At 45.4% G+C, this 18702-nt stretch overlaps 1 protein-coding gene across 1 annotated transcript in view; it reads right to left on the bottom strand.

The window, feature by feature from the left end:
- Positions 1-15498, bottom strand: part of LOC134585812 (calcium homeostasis modulator protein 6-like) — a 43516-nt gene extending 28018 nt beyond the window's left edge. Inside the window, exon 1 of the mRNA XM_063441281.1 lies at positions 14910-15498. Coding sequence (XP_063297351.1) covers positions 14910-15479 — 570 coding nt within the window. The 5' untranslated portion in view covers positions 15480-15498. The remainder of the gene's footprint in view (positions 1-14909) is intronic.
- Positions 15499-18702: the final 3204 nt, after the last annotated feature.

Raw genomic sequence — 18702 nt, forward strand, 5'->3', positions numbered from 1 at the left:
ACCGTGTGATAAACTGTTCGTTACCCTATGTGAAAGGGTTAATATCATGAAAGTGTTCCATGACAATATGACTGCTGGACACCCGGGCATCAATAAGTCCACTGCCGCGATCACTAGATAATTTTGGTGGGATTCAATCAGGAAATATGTAAAGGAGTATGTGCAGGCATGTTCTGTGTGTGCAGTTTCTAAGGTGACTCATGCACTTCCTTGTGGCCTGTTGCAGCCTCTTCCTGTTCGTGAGATTCCATGGTCCCACTTATCCATGGACCTTATTGTTGAGCTTCCTAGCTCTGCTGTGTTCACTACTATTCTCATGGTTGTAGACCGATTTTCTAAGATGGCTCACTTCATTCCTCTCAAGAAGTTGCCATCTTCGCAAGAATTGGTCCTAATTTTCATACGTAAAATTGTCCGTTTGCATGGCATCCCTCACAATATTGTGTCTGATAGGGGCTCTCAGTTTGTGTTCAGGTTCTGGAGGGCGTTCAGTAAACAATTGGGGATTGATCTCTCCTTCTCCTCCTCCTACCATCCACAGACCAATGATACAGCTGAGAGGGCTAACCAGTCATTAGAAGTTTATTTGCGTTGTTTTATTAATAGCACACAGGACAATTGGTCCGAACTACTCCCGTGGGCCGAGTTTGCTAGAAACAATGCTGTTCATGACTCCTCTGGGCACAGTCCATTTTTTGTCAATAATGGTAGGCATCCTACGGTTCTCCCTGCGGTATTTTCTGATACTGCCATTCCTGCTCTGGATACCTGGGTTAAGGTTTAAACTGCTCTAGGGGCTGCTGCTGAATGCTTCAAACATTTTGCTGATAAGCGTAGGAGTGCCAACCCGGTGTACCAAGTGGGGGACCGGGTTTGGTTGTCATCTCGCAACATCAAGCTTAAGGTCCCTAGCATGAAGTTTGCCCCCAGATTGCTTGGTCCCTATAGAGTGCTTCGTAGGATCAATCCAGTGTCTTACTCTCTGACTCTCCCTGCATCTTTAGGGATTCCCAACATGTTTCATGTGTCCTTACTCAAACCTCTTGTCTGCAATAGATATACTGTTCCTTGTGTTCCTCCCCTTCCGGTGGTGGTGGGTGGTCAGGAGGAGTATGAAGTATCTTCTATCGTGGATTCTAGGTTTTCTCGGGGCACTTTACAGTACTTGGTTGTTTGGAAAGGTTACGGTCCTGCTGATCGTTCTTGGGTTTCGGCTCCTGACCTGCATGCGGGCCGTAAGATCCGTGCTTTTCACGCCAAATTTCCTCTCAAGCCTGGTCCTGCCCGCCCGGTGGGCGTTCTTCAGGTGGGTGGTAATGTCCCGTATTCATCTGCTTATAGAAATGTGGTTAATGACATTTACTGTCCACACAGGAAAAGTTGTGCCGAGCAGCAACCTAATCCACAGAAGGGTTAATGCTGAGCAGCAATTATGCAAATGAAGCCTGGTAACTGACTTTGGGGTCAAAGGCCGGTTACAGCCTATCAGAACTAAAGGAGGGGTATTTTGGCCCAATTCTCATCCTGCTCAGTGCCCTGTTGTGGTTTCCCTTGTGGTTGTCCAAGAGTGCGTTCCTGTTATTAGTTTTCTACCTGGTTTTTGACTTTGGCTTTGTTTATTGACTTCTCTATATTCTGGTATCCTGACTCCTGGCTTTCCTCATCGCTGCGTACCTTTCTGTGTTCCCTGACCTCGGCTAGTATTTTGACTATTCTATGTACGTTAAATCCAGCCATTCTAAGGACCGGTAATACGTTACTTATTTGTCATCAGTGCTATACAGTTCTACGTGCTGGATCAAACCGTAATCTTGACAGTGTGACAGTATGTTGGGAGGTGGACAGTGTAGGGAGAGTATGTGGGGGAGTGTGTGTAAGGTGACAGTGTGTGGGGAGGGGGACAATATGTTGGGAGGGGAACAGTGTGGGGGGATATAGTGTGTGGGGAGGGTGACAGTGAGGGGGGCAGTGTGGGAGGGGGTAGTGTGTGTTACCTTTCTACAATCCCACTGTGTGTAAATACAAGCACAAGTGCACTAGTCTCTTACCTTTCTACAATCCCACTGTGTGTAAACACAAGTGCATGTCATGGGCGTGATTTCCTCTGTCTCAGCCTGCCTCCCTGCCTTGCGATTAACTCCATCCCAGCCTCCCATGCAATGCGCACTCTGTATATTTCCATCGCCCTTCAAACACGCAACTGTAACCCCAATTCTAAAGAAGCCCAATCTTGAACCTAATTCCCCATCCAACTATTGTCCTATCTCGCTACTGCCTTTTGCATCCAAGATCCTTGAAATAATTATGTATGTGAGATTGACAGACTTCCTCGAGTCCAACTCTCTGCTAGACCCGCTTCAGTCTGGTTTCCGCGCTAAGCACTCTGTGGAAACGGCACTGACCAAAGTATCCAATGATCTACTTGCTGCAAAATCTCGTGGTCACTACTCTATCCTAATTCTCCCTGACCTGTCTCTGGCTTTTGACACTGTTGATCATCAACATCTTCTTCTCATCCTCCGCAATATCGGTCTGCAAGATATTGCTCTCTCCTGATCTTCCCACCTCTCCCAGCGCTCTTTCAGTGTTTCTTTATCTGGCTCTGCTTCTTCTCCCCAACTCCTCTCTGTTGGTGTCCCCCAAGGTTCTGTCCTTGGTCCCCTACTGTTCTCCATCTATACTGCCTCCCTTGGTAAACTCATTAGCTCCTTTGGCTTCCAATATCATTTCTATGCAGATGACATGCAAATCTACCTGTCCTCTCCTGATCTCTCCCCGTCCCTCTTGACTAGTGTCTCTGACTGCCTCTCTGCTATTTCTAACTGGATGGCTGCCCACTTCCTTAAACTAAACTTGACCAAAACTGAAATTCTGTTTTTTCCTCCCTCCAGTGTTGTTATTATTGTGTCTGTTTTCCTCCAAGTCAACGGTGCTACCATCAGCCCCGCCACGCATGCTCGCTGCCTAGGTTTTCTTTTTGACTCAGACCTCTCCCTCAAGCCTCATGTTCAATCTATCGCCAAATCCTGTAATTTCCATCTCAAAAACATTGTGCGCATCCGCCCCTACTAAAAGCCAGATGCGACTAAGTTGTTGGTCCATTCCACTGTCCTTTCTCGCCTTGACTACTGTAATCCGCTTCTCAGTGGTCTTACTGGCTCCCAACTTGCGCCGTTACAGTCCATAATGAATGCAGCAGCGAGGCTCATCTTCCTGTCCGCCCGCACCTCCCATGCCTCACCCTTCTGTCAGTCCCTACATTTGCTTCCTATAAAATATAGAGCTCAATTTAAAATTCTGGTTCTTGTTTTCAAATCGCTATATAATTCTGCTCCCACCTATCTATCCTCCCTTATACACAAGTATGTCCCGTCTAGGCCCTTACGATCTGCTGAAGACTTACGTCTATCTTCTGTCCGTACTCCCTCCTCCGTTAGATGCTCACCCAGTCTACACTCCTTAAAAAAAATCGTTAAAATCCCACTTCTTCATAAAAGCGTATCAATTAAACTGTTAATAGCTCCTGACTAGTGATGTCGCGAACATAACATTTTCGGAGGAACTGGCGAACCGGGCGAACCACCATAGACTTCAATGGGCAGGCGAATTTTAAAACCCACAGGGACTCTTTCTGGCCACAATAGTGATGGAAAAGTTGTTTCAAGGGGACTAACACCTGGACTGTGGCATGCCGGAGGGGGATCCATGGCAAAACTCCCATGGAAAATTACACAGTAGATGCAGAGTCTGGTTTTAATCCATAAAGGGCATAAATCACCTAACATTCCTAAATCACAATGGATATGGATTGACACCTGTCCTCAGAGACCCTGATACACACTGATACAGAGCAGAATAAGGACTGTTCCCCCTACATAGGGTCACGTGGCAGATATGGATTGACACCTATCCTAAGGATCCCTGATACACACTGACACAGAGCAGAATAGGGACTGTCCCCCCCTACATGGGGTCACTTGGCAGATATGGATTGACACCTGTCCTCAGAGACCCTGATACACACTGACACAGAGCAGAATAGAGGCTGTTCCCCCTACATAGGGTCACTTGGCAGATATGGATTGACACGTGTCCTCAGGGACCCTGATACACTCTGACACAGAGCAGAATAGGGACTGTTCCCCCTACATAGGGTCACTTGGCAGATATGGATTGACACCTATCCTAAGGATCCCTGATACACACTGACACAGAGCAGAATAGGGACTGTTCCCCCTACATAGGGTCACTTGGCAGATATGGATTGACACCTGTCCTCAGAGACCCTGATACACACTGACACAGAGCAGAATAGGGACTGTTCCCCCTACATAGGGTCACTTGGCAGATATGGATTGACACCTGTCCTCAGGGACCCTGATACACACTGGGGGGGGGACCTACTGTCCTCCCCCCGCCCCCACCCCTGCGTGGTGGGTGGGGGCCATAAAAATAATGAGGGGGGACCTACTGTCCTCCCCCCGGCCCCCACCCCTGCGCGGTGGGTGGGGACCATAAATCACAATGAGTTGGGGGGACCTACTGTTCTCCCCCCCGCCCCCACCCGTAAGCGTTGGGTGGGGGCCATAAAAATAATGAGGGGGACCTACTGTCTTCCCCCCCAGGCCCCCACCCCTGCGCGGTGGGTGGGGGCCATAAATCACAATGGGGGGAGGACCTACTGTCCTCCTTCCACCCTCACCCCTGTGCAGGGTGGGTGGGGCCATAAAAATAATGAGCGGGGGACCTACTGTCCTCCCCCCCCCTGGCCCCCACCCCTGCGCGGTGGGTGGGGGCCATGAAAATAATGAGGGGGGGACCTACTGTTCTCCCCCCAGCCCCCACCCCTGCGCAGTGGGTGGGGGCCATAAAAATAATGGGGGGGACCGACTGTCCTCCCCCTGGCCACCACCCCTGCGTGGTGGGTGGGGGACATGAAAATGAGGGGGAGGGACCTACTGTCCTCCCCCCGGCCCCCACCCCTGCGCGGTGGGTGGGGGACATGAAAATGAGGGAGAGGGACCTACTGTCCTCCCCCCGGCCCCCACCCCTGCGCGGTGGGGGGGGGGCATAAAAATAATGAGGGGGGGACTACTGTCCTCCCCTCCCCCCTGGCCCCCACCCCTGCGTGGTGGGTGGGGGCCATAAAAATAATGAGGGGGGACCGACTGTCCTCCCCCCCTGGCCCCCACCCCTGCGCGGTGGGTGGGGGCCATAAAAATAATGAGGGGGGACCTTCTGTCCTCCCCCCTGGCCCCCACCCCTGAGCGGTGGGTGGGGGCCCTAAAAAAACAATAAGGGGGGGACCTACTGTCCGCCCCCAGCCCCCACCCCTGAGTGGTGGGTGGGGGCCCTAAATAAAAATCCCCCCCAATCAAAGGTGACTATGGGTCCCCAAGCCTCTAGTCACCCACCCCCCCCACCCCAAAAGAAGTTACCCCCTACCTACCCCCCTCACCCTAAAAAATAGTGAGGGAGGAATAAAATAACTAACCTGTAAATAAAAATTCTACTTACCATTTGACGTCTTCTTTTTTCTAAAATCTTCTTTTTTCAGCTCCAAAAAAGGCCAAATAAAAAGCCATAAGAACCGACGCAATTTAAAAAAAAAAAAATGAGCGCAAAAAAAAATAATCCATCTTCACACATGGAGGGCTCCGCGCAGACTGAGCTCTGCAGGGCGGGGGAAGGCTTATAAAGCCTTGCCACGCCCTGCAATTAGGCTAAGAACACTCTGATTGGCTGGTTTAAGCCAATCAGAGTGCTCTTTGTCATTTTACACAGCGTGGGAAAATTCTAAAGAACTTTCCCACGCTGTGTAAAATGACCCAGAGCACTCTGATTGTTTAGATTCCAAGCCTACCAATCAGAGTTCTCTTTGTCATTTTACACAGCGTGGGAAAATTCCAAATAACTATTTTTTAGGGTGAGGTGGGTAGGTAGGGGGTAACTTCTTTTGGGGTGGGGGGGGTGGGTGACTAGGGGCTTGGGGACCCCTAGTCACCTTTGATTGGGGGGGGATTTTTATTTAGGGCCCCCACAGTAGGTCCCCACCTTATTGTTTTTTTTAGGGCCCCCACCCACCGCTCAGGGGTGGGGGCCGGGGGGGAGGACAGTAGGTCCCCCCCTCATTATTTTCATGGCCCCCACCCACTGCGCAGGGGGGGAGGACAGTAGGTCCCCCCCTCATTATTTGTATGGCCCCCACCCACCGCGCAGGGGTGGGGGCGGTGGGAGGACAGTAGGTCCCCTCACATTGTGATTTATGGCCCCCACCCACCGCGCAGGGGTGGGGGCCGGGGGGAAGGACAGTAGGTCCCACCCCTCATTATTTTATGGCCCCCACCCACTGCGCAGGGGTGGGGACGGGGGGAGGACAGTAGCTCCCCCCCCCCAGTGTGTATCAGGGTCCCTGAGGACAGGTGTCAATCCATATCTGCCAAGTGACCCTATGTAGGGGGAACAGTCCCTATTCTGCTCTGTGTCAGTGTGTATCAAGGATCCTTAGGATAGGTGTCAATCCATATCTGCCAAGTGACCCTATGTAGGGGGAACAGTCCCTATTCTGCTCTGTGTCAGTGTGTATCAGGGATCCTTAGGATAGGTGTCAATCCATATCTGCCAATTGACCCTATGTAGGGGGAACAGTCCCTATTCTGCTCTGTGTCAGTGTGTATCAGGGATCCTTAGGATAGGTGTCAATCCATATCTGCCAATTGACCCTATGTAGGGGGAACAGTCCCTATTCTGCTCTGTGTCAGTGTGTATCAGGGATCCTTAGGATAGGTGTCAATCCATATCTGCCAAGTGAGCCTATGTAGGGGGAACAGTCCCTATTCTGCTCTGTGTCAGTGGGTATCAGGGATCCTTAGGATAGGTGTCAATCCATATCTGCCAAGTGACCCTATGTTGGAGGAACAGTCCATATTCTGCTCTGTGTCAGTGTCTGGGGGGAGTATCTGCAGTAATACAGAGTGTCTGGAGGGAGTATCTGCAGTAACACAGGGTGTCTGGAGGGAGTATCTGCAGTAACACAGGGTGTCTGGAGGGAGTATCTGCAGTAACACAGGGTGTCTGGGGGGGAGTATCTGCAGTAACACAGAGTGTCTGGAGGGAGTATCTGCAGTAACACAGAGTGTCTGGAGGGAGTATCTGCAGTAACACAGGGTGTCTAGAGGGAGTATCTGTGGTGGAATCTCAGTAAAAATAAATTTACTAGGACAAGATTGCCATGTAGCATATGTGTAAATGTTGTATCAGTTAGTTAGTTACACGTAGCTAAGATACAATCAACACTGTATTGAGCAAATGCAGGAATGCAGAAACTGAAAACACTTCCCCTCCTCCATTGTTCTGGGTGAGCCATGTGGTCTAACAGGTAAGGGAAGTTAGGCTTTGTTCAGCTGATTGTGTAAAGAGTATATGTGGGTAGAGTTAACTATAGGAGGAGCTATATGTCTATATCATGCATTTACACAGTCAGTTCTGGGCTCAGATCTTGCTGTATTTTGGTGACATTAATCCCTCTGAGCCCCGGTCGGTGAATCGAATAAATAATCTCTTCCTTCCTGAAGAAACCTGTGTCCATCTCTCTGTGCTTGGCTTCCGTCAGTTTCTCCGGTATCATTTGGTGCATTGGGCCGGGAAGCTCATCGTTCAACGGTAGCTGAGAGGCAGAGGCGTGAGACGGTCTATGTTTGCCCACGTTCTCTACGGCTGCACCCCTGAACTTCTGCGTGGACCTCCCTTCGTCTCGGCGCCACTGGTCTGTTGTCCAGGAGATCATCGGCCTCTACGTAGTAAGTGCTGGGGTGTCCCCGTCGATGAGTGTGAACCCAGGTTCAGGAACGAGGAGGTAAGACGACTGCTGTTTTAGACGGCGGACCCACTAGGGGTATACCGATTGTGCGGTAGGCCCATAAGGGGTTTGAATTGTGTATGGAATCTGCCCCCTCTGTCGGAGGGAAGGAGCGAAGGCGCACCGCTCAATCGAACGCTCTTTAGTAAGACCGTTTGATTTGGTTAGTCAGGCGGGGTTCTGGTGTAAATAGCCCTAGCCGGACACCGGTGTCTTGTCTAGACTAGCGTTCTAGGGTGTATATTTTGTTTGCTAGGTCGGAGGGACCGGGAGACTAAGCGGCGTCTGTGTAAATTCGGTTCGCTAGCTCTCAACCTATCTTGGCTAAGTGGGAAGGCCTGTAAATTTGGAACCCACTAGATTTTTGATAGAGTAATCGACTAAGAGGCGTCTGTGTAAATTCGGTCCTCTAGCTCGCTATATGTGGTGCCTGGGCAGTGTGGCTAACCAAAACGGATGTAGATAGTTTTAGGTAGTCCATCAAGGTACTGGCCAATAGATTAGTTGGGAATTTTATATGTGATAAAGATTGTTTAGTAACGTGTATATCTTGCTAGATAGCGTGAGCTCTGCCGTCTAGCGAGAGTGTTAATAGTGTGTTGCTGTATTATAGTGCACGGTACCATAACCCTGTATATTTACTGACACTGTATATAAGTACTAATAATTGTCGTCTATTGCATGTCTAACACCATAACCACTAATAATTGTATTGTGACCTTAAATTGTACTTTGACCTATGCTAACCGTACTATAACTACTGTTTGTAAAGATGATGTTACTGGGGTATGTTATAGACGGGTAATTCAGATATAGGGAATTATAGCGTCGGTGACTGTATAGTTTCGCCAAAGGGCACAGTATTAGTTATTTACTGACTGGTGTAACAGCTGTGTGTGTACGGGAATTCCCTGTATGTTTTGTTGTATGAGTTTGACCTAGTAACTGTGCCACATGGTGCTGTTGCCAGGGAAACGAGTGTGACTGTTAGAGGTGTGTTTGTTGTGTTTCTTTGAATTAGACGCTCCGTTGCTAAGTATGGCAGCGCCGGAATTTAAAGATTGTTGATCCTTTAGAATGTATGCTAAATAACTTTAATGTGTGTGATTTTGGGGACTACCTTATGTAGTAGAGAATGACCAGTTTTTGACTGTTAACACAGTTTGTGTTACTAGATGGTTACTAAAAAACTGGTTTGTCCATCCTCAATGGAATCTGACCCATCTGACCATCCCTCAACTAAATTCTTTATCAAAAACTGGTGCAGCTGGTATGTCCCCCTGTGCTCTAATTGTCTCTGGCTCTCAGATGCCTGTCCCCTCCTATTTCTGTGCCTACCTACCCCCCCAACTGGTTCTTTGTATTCAGTTTTATTATTAGCAGTCAAAATTGTGAGGAGAATTCTTAATAACAGTAACTGAATCCACTGAAATCAGATAATTCTCAGCAATTACAAAACACCATAACCACTGAAAACACCATAACCACTGAAAACACCATAACCACTGAAAACACCATAACTACTGAAAACACCATAACCACTGATAATACCATAACCACTGATAATACCATAATCACTGAAAACACCATAACCACTGACATAACACTATAATTACTGAGCCTTGTGTGCCTTTAGTAACAGTAAATTAGTTTTGAAATACAACTGGATGAAATGGTCAATGGTATAGGACGCTGGAATACACTTTTACCATTTTTGGTTACTGGTCAGGCTCCTCCTAGCCCTGTCCGAAACATTTTGTTAACCAAGTTACTGACCAGTAAAATTAATTTATCCATTTCCACCTACCTCACCACTCCCCGACCGGAACCTATGACTAAACAACCCTATCTAAGTCCCACCCTAACCTGACAAATGACCGGTGCCCTCCAACTTTGACATTTACAAATGCCACTGCAGCTTACCCCTGGTCCCCCACACATTGATATTAATGGTCAATTACAGTTGGCAGACCCTGTATTTGTTTATGTCCCGTTCACCATGACTGATCTGTTTAATTGGAAGACCCATAATTCCTTTACGAAAGCAGACGAGTCACCTAGTGCTTTCTATGAGAGATTGCTGGAGTAATATAGATTATATACTCCTTTTAATCCAGAGGCCCCTGAAAGCTCTCGAATGAACAACTCAGCATTTGTCAGCCAGACCCAAGGTGATATCAAAAGAAAATTGCTAAAGTTAAAGGGATTTGTAGGAATGTCCATATCACAGTTAATGGAAATTGCAAGTCAGGTGTATATGAACAGGGAGGTGAATAGAGGAGTTGAGAATAGGCTGAGTAAGGGAGGAAGTAGGAATCACTGTGTGTATTGTAGAGAGGAAGGATATTGGAAAAGTGACTGCCCACAGAGGGAATATAAAGCAAGTTATAGATAAGACAAGAGAGAAGGTTACGAGATGGTTACAGAGGTGGCTATAGAGAAAGTCTTGGAGGGAATGACAGTAGTAACAGAGGAGGTGTTCAGGGAAGTAGATACTATTCCCCTACCTAGAGATTAAGGGATAGAGAAGAAAGAGATTTTGTCGGTCTGGCTGACACTGTCATGAAAGACTATTGATACCGACTGGGCTCCATCCCCCTTTAGTCGAGTGCAGCCTATGGTCGATGTATCAATAGAGGGAAAGAGGAGCTCTTTCATGATTGACACTGGTGCTGAGTACTCTGTGGTAACTAACCTAGTTGCTCCTCCTTCAGGAAGACTATAATTATTATAGGAGCTACTGGGAAAAGCGCTGCTAGACCAATTCTCAGGAGTCATACTTGTATTCTAGGAGGCCATTTGGTTAAGCACCAGTTCCTGTATATGCTGGAGTGTCCAGTTCAGCTTCTAGGACGAGATCTATTATTAAAGCTTCAAGCCCAGATAACTTTTAAACCCAACGGATCAACGTCTCTGAAGTTTAATAGATCACCAGGCATAATATCAGTATCGGTGCAAAGGGAAGAAGAAAGGCACTTCTACTCTATAATAAAAAATACAGACCCTAAGAGTGATGAATCCTTATTTGACATTTCAAGAATATGAACAGAGAATAATCCTCCAGGACTTGCTCGCAATATTCCACCAATACACATTGAATTAAAGCTTGGGGCGTATCCTGTTAGCCTTAGTTAGTACCATATATTATAGAGGGCTAAGGAAAATATACAAACCTATGTGGATAAGTGTGTAAAGTACCTGTGAATATTTATCCACCTGTTCATTCTTACCATCCAGGGGATCAAGTGTGGATAAAAGAATGGAACACTGTTCCATTAGGTTCCAAGTGGAGAGGTCCCTATGTTGTTCTTTTATCTACCCCAACAGTTGTGAAGGTTGTAGAAGTGACTCCGTGGATTCATCACTCTAGGGTAAAAAAAAAAAAACAGCGGCAGATTCCTGACAAGCTACCATAGATCCAGAGAATCCTTGCAAGATCCAGTGGAAGCGTGTGACCGAGTTGGATTAAAAGTGTTTTTTGCGAAGATAATATTGTTAAAAGGGAACATCAACAAAGATCTACAAGTGAGTGTTTTTGACGGCCATAATAACGCCTGTCCGCTCACCAACGTGTTATTAAAAGCCAGGAAAGTCTCGAAGGGACCCCTGTGAAGACGAGCAGAACTCCATTCCCTGCAGCCCTTACATTCTGGAAGCTGAGGTGCCATCGCACGGACGAAGACTGAGGATGAAGACGTCGAAAGAAGTGCTTTTGATAATGTATATTTTTGTGTCTTTTTATATTCAGGAAGGTAGAGGTACCGACACTCCTAGCTGTGAGGTTTGCATTAAGACTACTAAGACAGGTAATCATATTTCCCAGACCCTAATTTGGCATTCACAATATGAGTGTAAAGGTGATGTGTCTAGGTGTATATATCTAGGTATAGAATATAGTGTATGCCATTTAGGAGTAGGAGAACCTAAGTGCTTCAATCCGGAGTATCAACCCCGTACAATTTGGTTGACCCTCAGGAATGGAGATCCACAGGGGACCTTAATAAATAAAACTGTATTAGAAACCATACATTCTTCGGGTGTTCTGCTATTTGATGCATGTAAAGCAATATCAAGTGGTAGAAAGCCGTGGAATGTATGTGGGGATCTTAAGTGGGAGAGAACGTATGGGTCTAACGATAAGTATATTTGTCCCAGTAGTAAAAATAAGTACGTAAGCTCAAAATGCCCAGATAGGGATTATAATTATTGTCCATATTGGTCTCGTGTGGGGTGGGCAACTTGGGGACAGACAGTAGATAAGGATATGATTGTTACTAAGTTGCCTACAAAGCCATATTGTAAGTCTAGGGAATGCAACCCAATCCATATACTCATAAATAATCCTGAACAATTTTTAGATTTGGTTCGGTAACTTATTTGGGTTCCAAATATATGGGACGGGTTTAGATCCTGGGACAATATTATTTATAGGGATAGAGACCGATACCGTAGCATCCCAAACTCATCAGGTTTTCCATTCTTTTTATGAAGAGATGAGTGTAGAAAATAAGATCCCCCATAACGCTAAAAACGTATTTATAGATCTAGCCGAAAACATTGATGGTAGTCTTAATGTCACCAACTGCTATGTGTGTGGAGGTACTAACATGGGAGACCAATGCCCTGGGAAGCAAAGGAGGTAATGTATTCCGGTTCTGAGACAATTGAACAGTTAATATCTTCTCAAACTGATTATCAAGTGAGTGTTAGAGGTAAATCTGAGTGGAGATTAAAGACCTCCATCATAGGTTATGTTTGCATAGCAAGGAAAGGAATGATGTATAATACTTCTGTAGGAGAATTAACTTGTCTAGGGCAAAAAGCTTATGATGATGATATGAAGAATACAACTTGGTGGTCGGCTTCAAATGTCTCAGAACCATCTAACCCGTTTGCTAGATACGCCAATTTAAAGGATGTGTGGTTTGACCTATCCATCACATCTACCTGGAGAGCCCCAGCAAATTTGTACTGGATCTGTGGTAAGAAAGCCTATTCGGAGTTGCCACAGGACTGGGAAGGGGCATGTGTATTAGGTATGCTCAAACCATCCTTCTTCTTGTTGCCAATTGAAACAGGAGAGACCTTGAGAGTTAAAGTGTATGATGTGAATCATAAAAAGAAGCTAGCATCCATGAATGTAGGTAGCTGGGAAGATAATGAGTGGCACTGGCTACCTTAGCGCGCTTCATTGCCAATAGGAGGGATGTAATATGTGAGGGAACTGGTTAACAGCAAAACTGTATGCCCATGAAGTGTTATTGTATTCTAATACAGGGATTCAAGCCTCATTCTACCATTAGGCAATTATGGATTCCTCTGTAAAGCACATAGCCTTCTTACCAGGTAAACCAGTTGGGCTGTTGATAAAGTCCTCCATTCACTTCCAGTGCAAATAGAAGGAGGTGTATGTGGAAAGTTCAATCTCAGCAACTGTTGTCTGCACATAGATGATGAAGGGCAGGCAGTGGCTGATCTCACAAGCCACATGGCTAAACTGACGCATGTACCGACCTAAGCCTGGAACAGGTACAATTCTAGTAGTTGGTTTGGAAGTAGGTACGAGCAGCTTGGAGGGATCAAGACATTGGTAGGAGGAGTCATGTTGATTATAGTGTGTCTCTTTCTACCATGTTTGGTTCCATTGGTAATTAGGTCCATACAGAGTGTCATAGAGAGCACGACAGAAAGGAAACCAGCTGCGCATGTAATGGCTGTTTGCAAGTATGAACCCTTAGCCCAGAGAGAATCAGAATGAGGAGTGCTAAAGGAATTTGTAAGGATGCTAAGATGCTTACGAGGTCTGTTCTGATTCATGGCAACCTGAGGTGTAAGCAAACTATGGTTAAGTGATGCATCTGGAATTGTGAAATATCAGAAGCATCAAAGGGGGGAATGTGGTGGAATCTCAGTAAAAATAAATTTACTAGGACAAGATTGCCATGTAGCATATGTGTAAATGTTGTATCAGTTAGTTAGTTACACGTAGCTAAGATACAATCAACACTGTATTGAGCAAATGCAGGAATGCAGAAACTGAAAACACTTCCCCTCCTCCATTGTTCTGGGTGAGCCATGTGGTCTAACAGGTAAGGGAAGTTAGGCTTTGTTCAGCTGATTGTGTAAAGAGTATATGTGGGTAGAGTTAACTATAGGAGGAGCTATATGTCTATATCATGCATTTACACAGTCAGTTCTGGGCTCAGATCTTGCTGTATTTTGGTGACATTAGTCCCTCTGAGCCCCGGTCGGTGAATCGAATAAAGAATCTCTTCCTTCCTGAAGAAACCTGTGTCCATCTCTCTGTGCTTGGCTTCCGTCAGTTTCTCCGGTATCATATCTGCAGTAACACAGAGTGTCTGGGGGGGAGTAGGAGGGGGGCTGTCAGAGCTCTTACTTACCTCTCCTGCAGCTCCTGTCAGCTCCCTCCTCCTCCGCGCCGGTCCGTGCAGCTCCCTCTGCCAGCTCACAGTGTAAGTCTCGTGGCCGCACCATGACCCCGCGGCTCTCGCGAGACTTACACTGGGAGCTGACAGAGGTGCTGAACGGACTGGCGCAGAGGAGAAGGGAGCTGACAGGAGCTTCAGGAAAGGTAGGTAACCACACACAGCCCCCACAGCCCCCAGTCTGTATTATGGCAATGTAAGTTGCCATAATACAGACACTGACTCGAGTATAAGCCGAGTTGGGGTTTTTCAGCACAAAAAATGTGCTGAAAAACTCGGCTTATACTCGAGTATATACGGTACCTTCTGCTTTTTGACTTAACTAAGTAATATGCTAAACAGTAATCTAAAGAGTTTGAGGAGTATTGCACATTGAATCTGTTTTTTTTAATTTATTTTAATAACACTCTACTAAGAATGATAAATGATATACATTAGTGAATACATCTATCCACTCTACAAAGGCAACAGTCATTTAGGAAGTAATCGCCTATGGTTTCAGGAAACTATCTAAAGAAACTAAATCAATTTAACAAATTGTGAATTACAAAAAGCACTAAGTTGACTTCATGGTTACATTAATTAAACTGTGAACAGACCATTACCTGAGATTCTGCACGTAGGTTACTTTGGATATTTTCTATGTTACTCTTCGTAAGGTTCAATGTGGATAATAATGATGTAGATGATGATGATGACGAAATACAGGGCAGCTGAGGCAATATCTTCAGACACCCTGTTTTGTTCTCACAAAATCGTTGTTTCAAGTAGTTCCAATTAAGGCCAGAGACTATGCACTCATAAAAAGTACCTTTCAGCAGAGCCAAGGCTATCCAGGTCAGAGGGGCCAATGCTGATGCAAATGTCACTTTCAGAAACTTCCATAGGTAATTTTGTACTTTCCCATTCAAGCAGCAGTGCCCTTCTTCGTTGCAGCAAGATGTGAATTGCTGCCACATGTGAATACTGAGGATATAGCCAAGCATGAAGAGTATCAAGGCTGGAACCAGTAAGAAAACTAAGCCATACATGTAATTATAGCTGTTACATGGACATTTATATACTATGGTACTGAAGGAAGTCTCACTTACAGCAGCAAGCAAAGATAAAGAACTGTAACCCAACACAGCCTGATACTTTGTGCCTTGTTTCAAAATAAATTTAAAGTAATCCATACCGCCAGACTTGTTTACATATAAATCCAGTATTGAAAAAATCTTCCAGATGAGTTTTTACGGCGTAAAAGATACAAAAGTCTGGAGAGAACTTGACACTTTGCAAAGATTTCCTTTAAAAAACTAGAGAGAGGCAAGTAAAAGGAGAACTACATCGCGTGAAATGATTTCCTGCAGTTACAAGTGGGTAACTTTGTCTGGTTTATTTTCATTTTCATTGTAAGGTCTGGAAATAGGTCATATGTTAAAGCATGCTCCATCAGTTGTCTGGCTTATGTTCAGGGGAGGGCTGGTATGTTTTGGGATGGGAGGCTAGTACAACTGAATGGTTGTTTCTTGTGCACTATCCCCCCAAAGCACTGCATGGATGCTTCTACTCATGCAGATGCTTCTACTCATGTATGGCTGATTTTACTCATGCAGAGCATGTAAAATGTTGGTTCGATAGACGCTGCTGGAGTTGTGAGGTCATATATCCCTGCAACCTCCAACAGAATGATCTGCACACAATATGCCAGAGCTACATTTTCCATGCCCCAAAACACTTCCAGGGATATCAAACAGATTCATCACAATCTGGTAGCCCGGTGGACATGGAGAACAATCTGGTAGCCCAGTGCAGACATGGAGAACATTGAGACAAAAGCCATGCGCAAATTCATCCTGCTGCCTCACTCCCTGCAGTTCTGTGCCAACAGACATCCCAATGCACCTCCTATATTAATTCACATAACAATACGAATAAGAATAGTGTGAATCTGCAGCCCTTAAACCTTGGGTGCTAGTGGCATGGGGTACAATTGATCCCCTTGCTAGTCATCCCATGGCCTCAGGCCACAGAGGTAGAAAAATCAAGGGTAGATTCTGGCTACTGAGTAAATAGATGGGTATGCCCTGGAAACAGCTAAGCAAATGCTGACGTCACTGCCAACCAGACTGACCAGATACACCAGAGAAGCAGATGCTAATAGAACAAGTGCCCTGTTTACCAAAGAACCATCCAAGTTGTATGTACAGTTGCAGGTTAATCACAACATATCCACACAAGAACATCTGGGAAAAAGAAGCATTACGTAATATCAAGCACTAAGGAATTTGTTGACTATATATAAATGGTAATAATAATAATAATAATCAAGGCCCAATAGCTACTACATCTGATAACAGACCACTGCATGATACCAGAACATCACAGTAGGAGTTATCAAACAATAAGTAGTCCACATGAAGAGTAAAATGTTCATCTAAAAACAAGCTGGTCGTTAGTCCTTGAGGGGGAACTGAGATCACCAACAGCATAAATTCTGTTAGTTATATTGAAAAAAGACCCAACATTGCAAAATTGGCATGTATCTTTGAAAATGCAGGATAGCTTAGAGGTACATGCCAAAATCATTAGAAAGCAAACCAGCTAATGTGTAAGACCTCTGAACGTGCCCTGTAGTATCTGACACCAAGACATTTGCTGCATATCCTTTAAGTCATGCAAGTTGTGAGGTGGGTCCTCCATTAATTGGATTTGTTATTGTTATCGGATTGAGTTTAAATCAAATTGGATTTGAGGCCAAGGCAACAGAGTGAACTCTTTGTTGTGTTTCTCAAACCATTCCTGAACAACTTTTAAAGTGCATTAGGGTGCATTATCATGCTGAAAGAAGCCAATGCTATCAGGGAACACCGTTTTCATGAAGGGATGTATGTGGTCTGCAACAATCTCTAGGTTGGTGGCACATGTCAAAGTAGCATCCACATGAACACCAGGACCCAAAGTTTCCCAGCAAACTATTACCCAGGGCATATGTCATTACTCCACTGATCTGCCTTCTTCCCATAGTGCATCCTACTGCCATTTCTTTCCCAGGTAAATGAAGCACACACCTGGCTATCCACCTTAAAAAAGTGATTCATCAGACCAGGTAACCTTCTTCTATTGTTCCATTGATCCATAGTCTATTTCTGTCACTCACGTCACCATTGAAGGCACTTTCGGTGGTGGACAGACGTTAACATGGGCACTCAGACAGGTCTGTGGTTGCGATGCACTGTGTGTGTTTATCACCAATTTGAGCTACAGTAGCTCTTCTGTGTCATCGGACCAGACTTGCTTGCTTTCACTCCCAATGTGCATCAATGAGCCTTGGGCACTGATGATCCTGACACTGGTTGGCTGGTTGGCCTTATTTGCACCACTTTTGGTATGTACTACCCACTGCATACTGGGAACACCCCGAAAGACTTGCCATTTTGGTGATGCTCTGACCCAGTCATCTAGCCTTCACATTTTTTTTTTAATTCTTTATTTTCTCAGTGCAAGATGATAAATGCAGGCAGTTAAACTCATTCCAGCAGGAAAACAGCTGATAATAATACATGCTACTGCTAAACATGTAGAAAGTACTGAACTATTTTTTTTTTTTTTTTTAAAGAATAACAAAAGCAGAGACCCATGTCTGAATGAGTAACTATAGAGAGGAATTGAAGGGATAGGAGACATGGAGATTCACGACAGGGCCACTGTAATAGTATTAGGTGGGAAAATAATGCACAGAGTGCATTAAATAACAAGAATAATAAAGCAGATCCTCTGAACATTAGGTTTAATTCAAAATACTTGCAGTGCTCAAAGAGTGAACATAATCACAGCAGCGGAGTGAATAAGCAGAAGCCATCCCCAAAACATGTGTGACAGTGGAGTATAGAGCCTGGTGTCAGCCAATCCCGACATGCAAGGCAGATGGAACTGTGTTTGAAAGTCCACCAAGGCTGTGGTCAGGACAATGTCCAGCAAGGTAGTCGACATGGTTCCACACAAACAGTGGTTTACCTGAAAGTTTTGAAACACTTGTTAGAGGACCTAATGCATGCCCAAATAATGAATGGACATTGGAATATGTTAAAGTCAAGCTTGTGGCTGCATACAAGTGTAAAATAGAAAGCACTAACTGTGAAAGTGCTTCCAGTTCAGAGTCTGCATTAAAGATGAAAAATGAAAAAAAAAAAAATAATATGCAGTTTGAAATGTGTGAATGGTTTGTTTGGAGAAACAGACGGCTATTCACAAAACTTTGGTGATGGTTATGATGAGGGCCGGACTGGCCCACAGGGATACCGAGGAATTTCCCGGTGGGCGCTGCACTTGGGGCCAGCAGTGCAGCACCTGACACACATTTATTCTTCCCTCCTCTCAGTTTTTGTTTGGGAGCTGGGCAGACAATTACCTAGG

The sequence above is a fragment of the Pelobates fuscus genome, chromosome 2, assembly GCF_036172605.1.
Source record: "Pelobates fuscus isolate aPelFus1 chromosome 2, aPelFus1.pri, whole genome shotgun sequence".
Taxonomy (NCBI): Eukaryota; Metazoa; Chordata; class Amphibia; order Anura; family Pelobatidae; genus Pelobates; species Pelobates fuscus.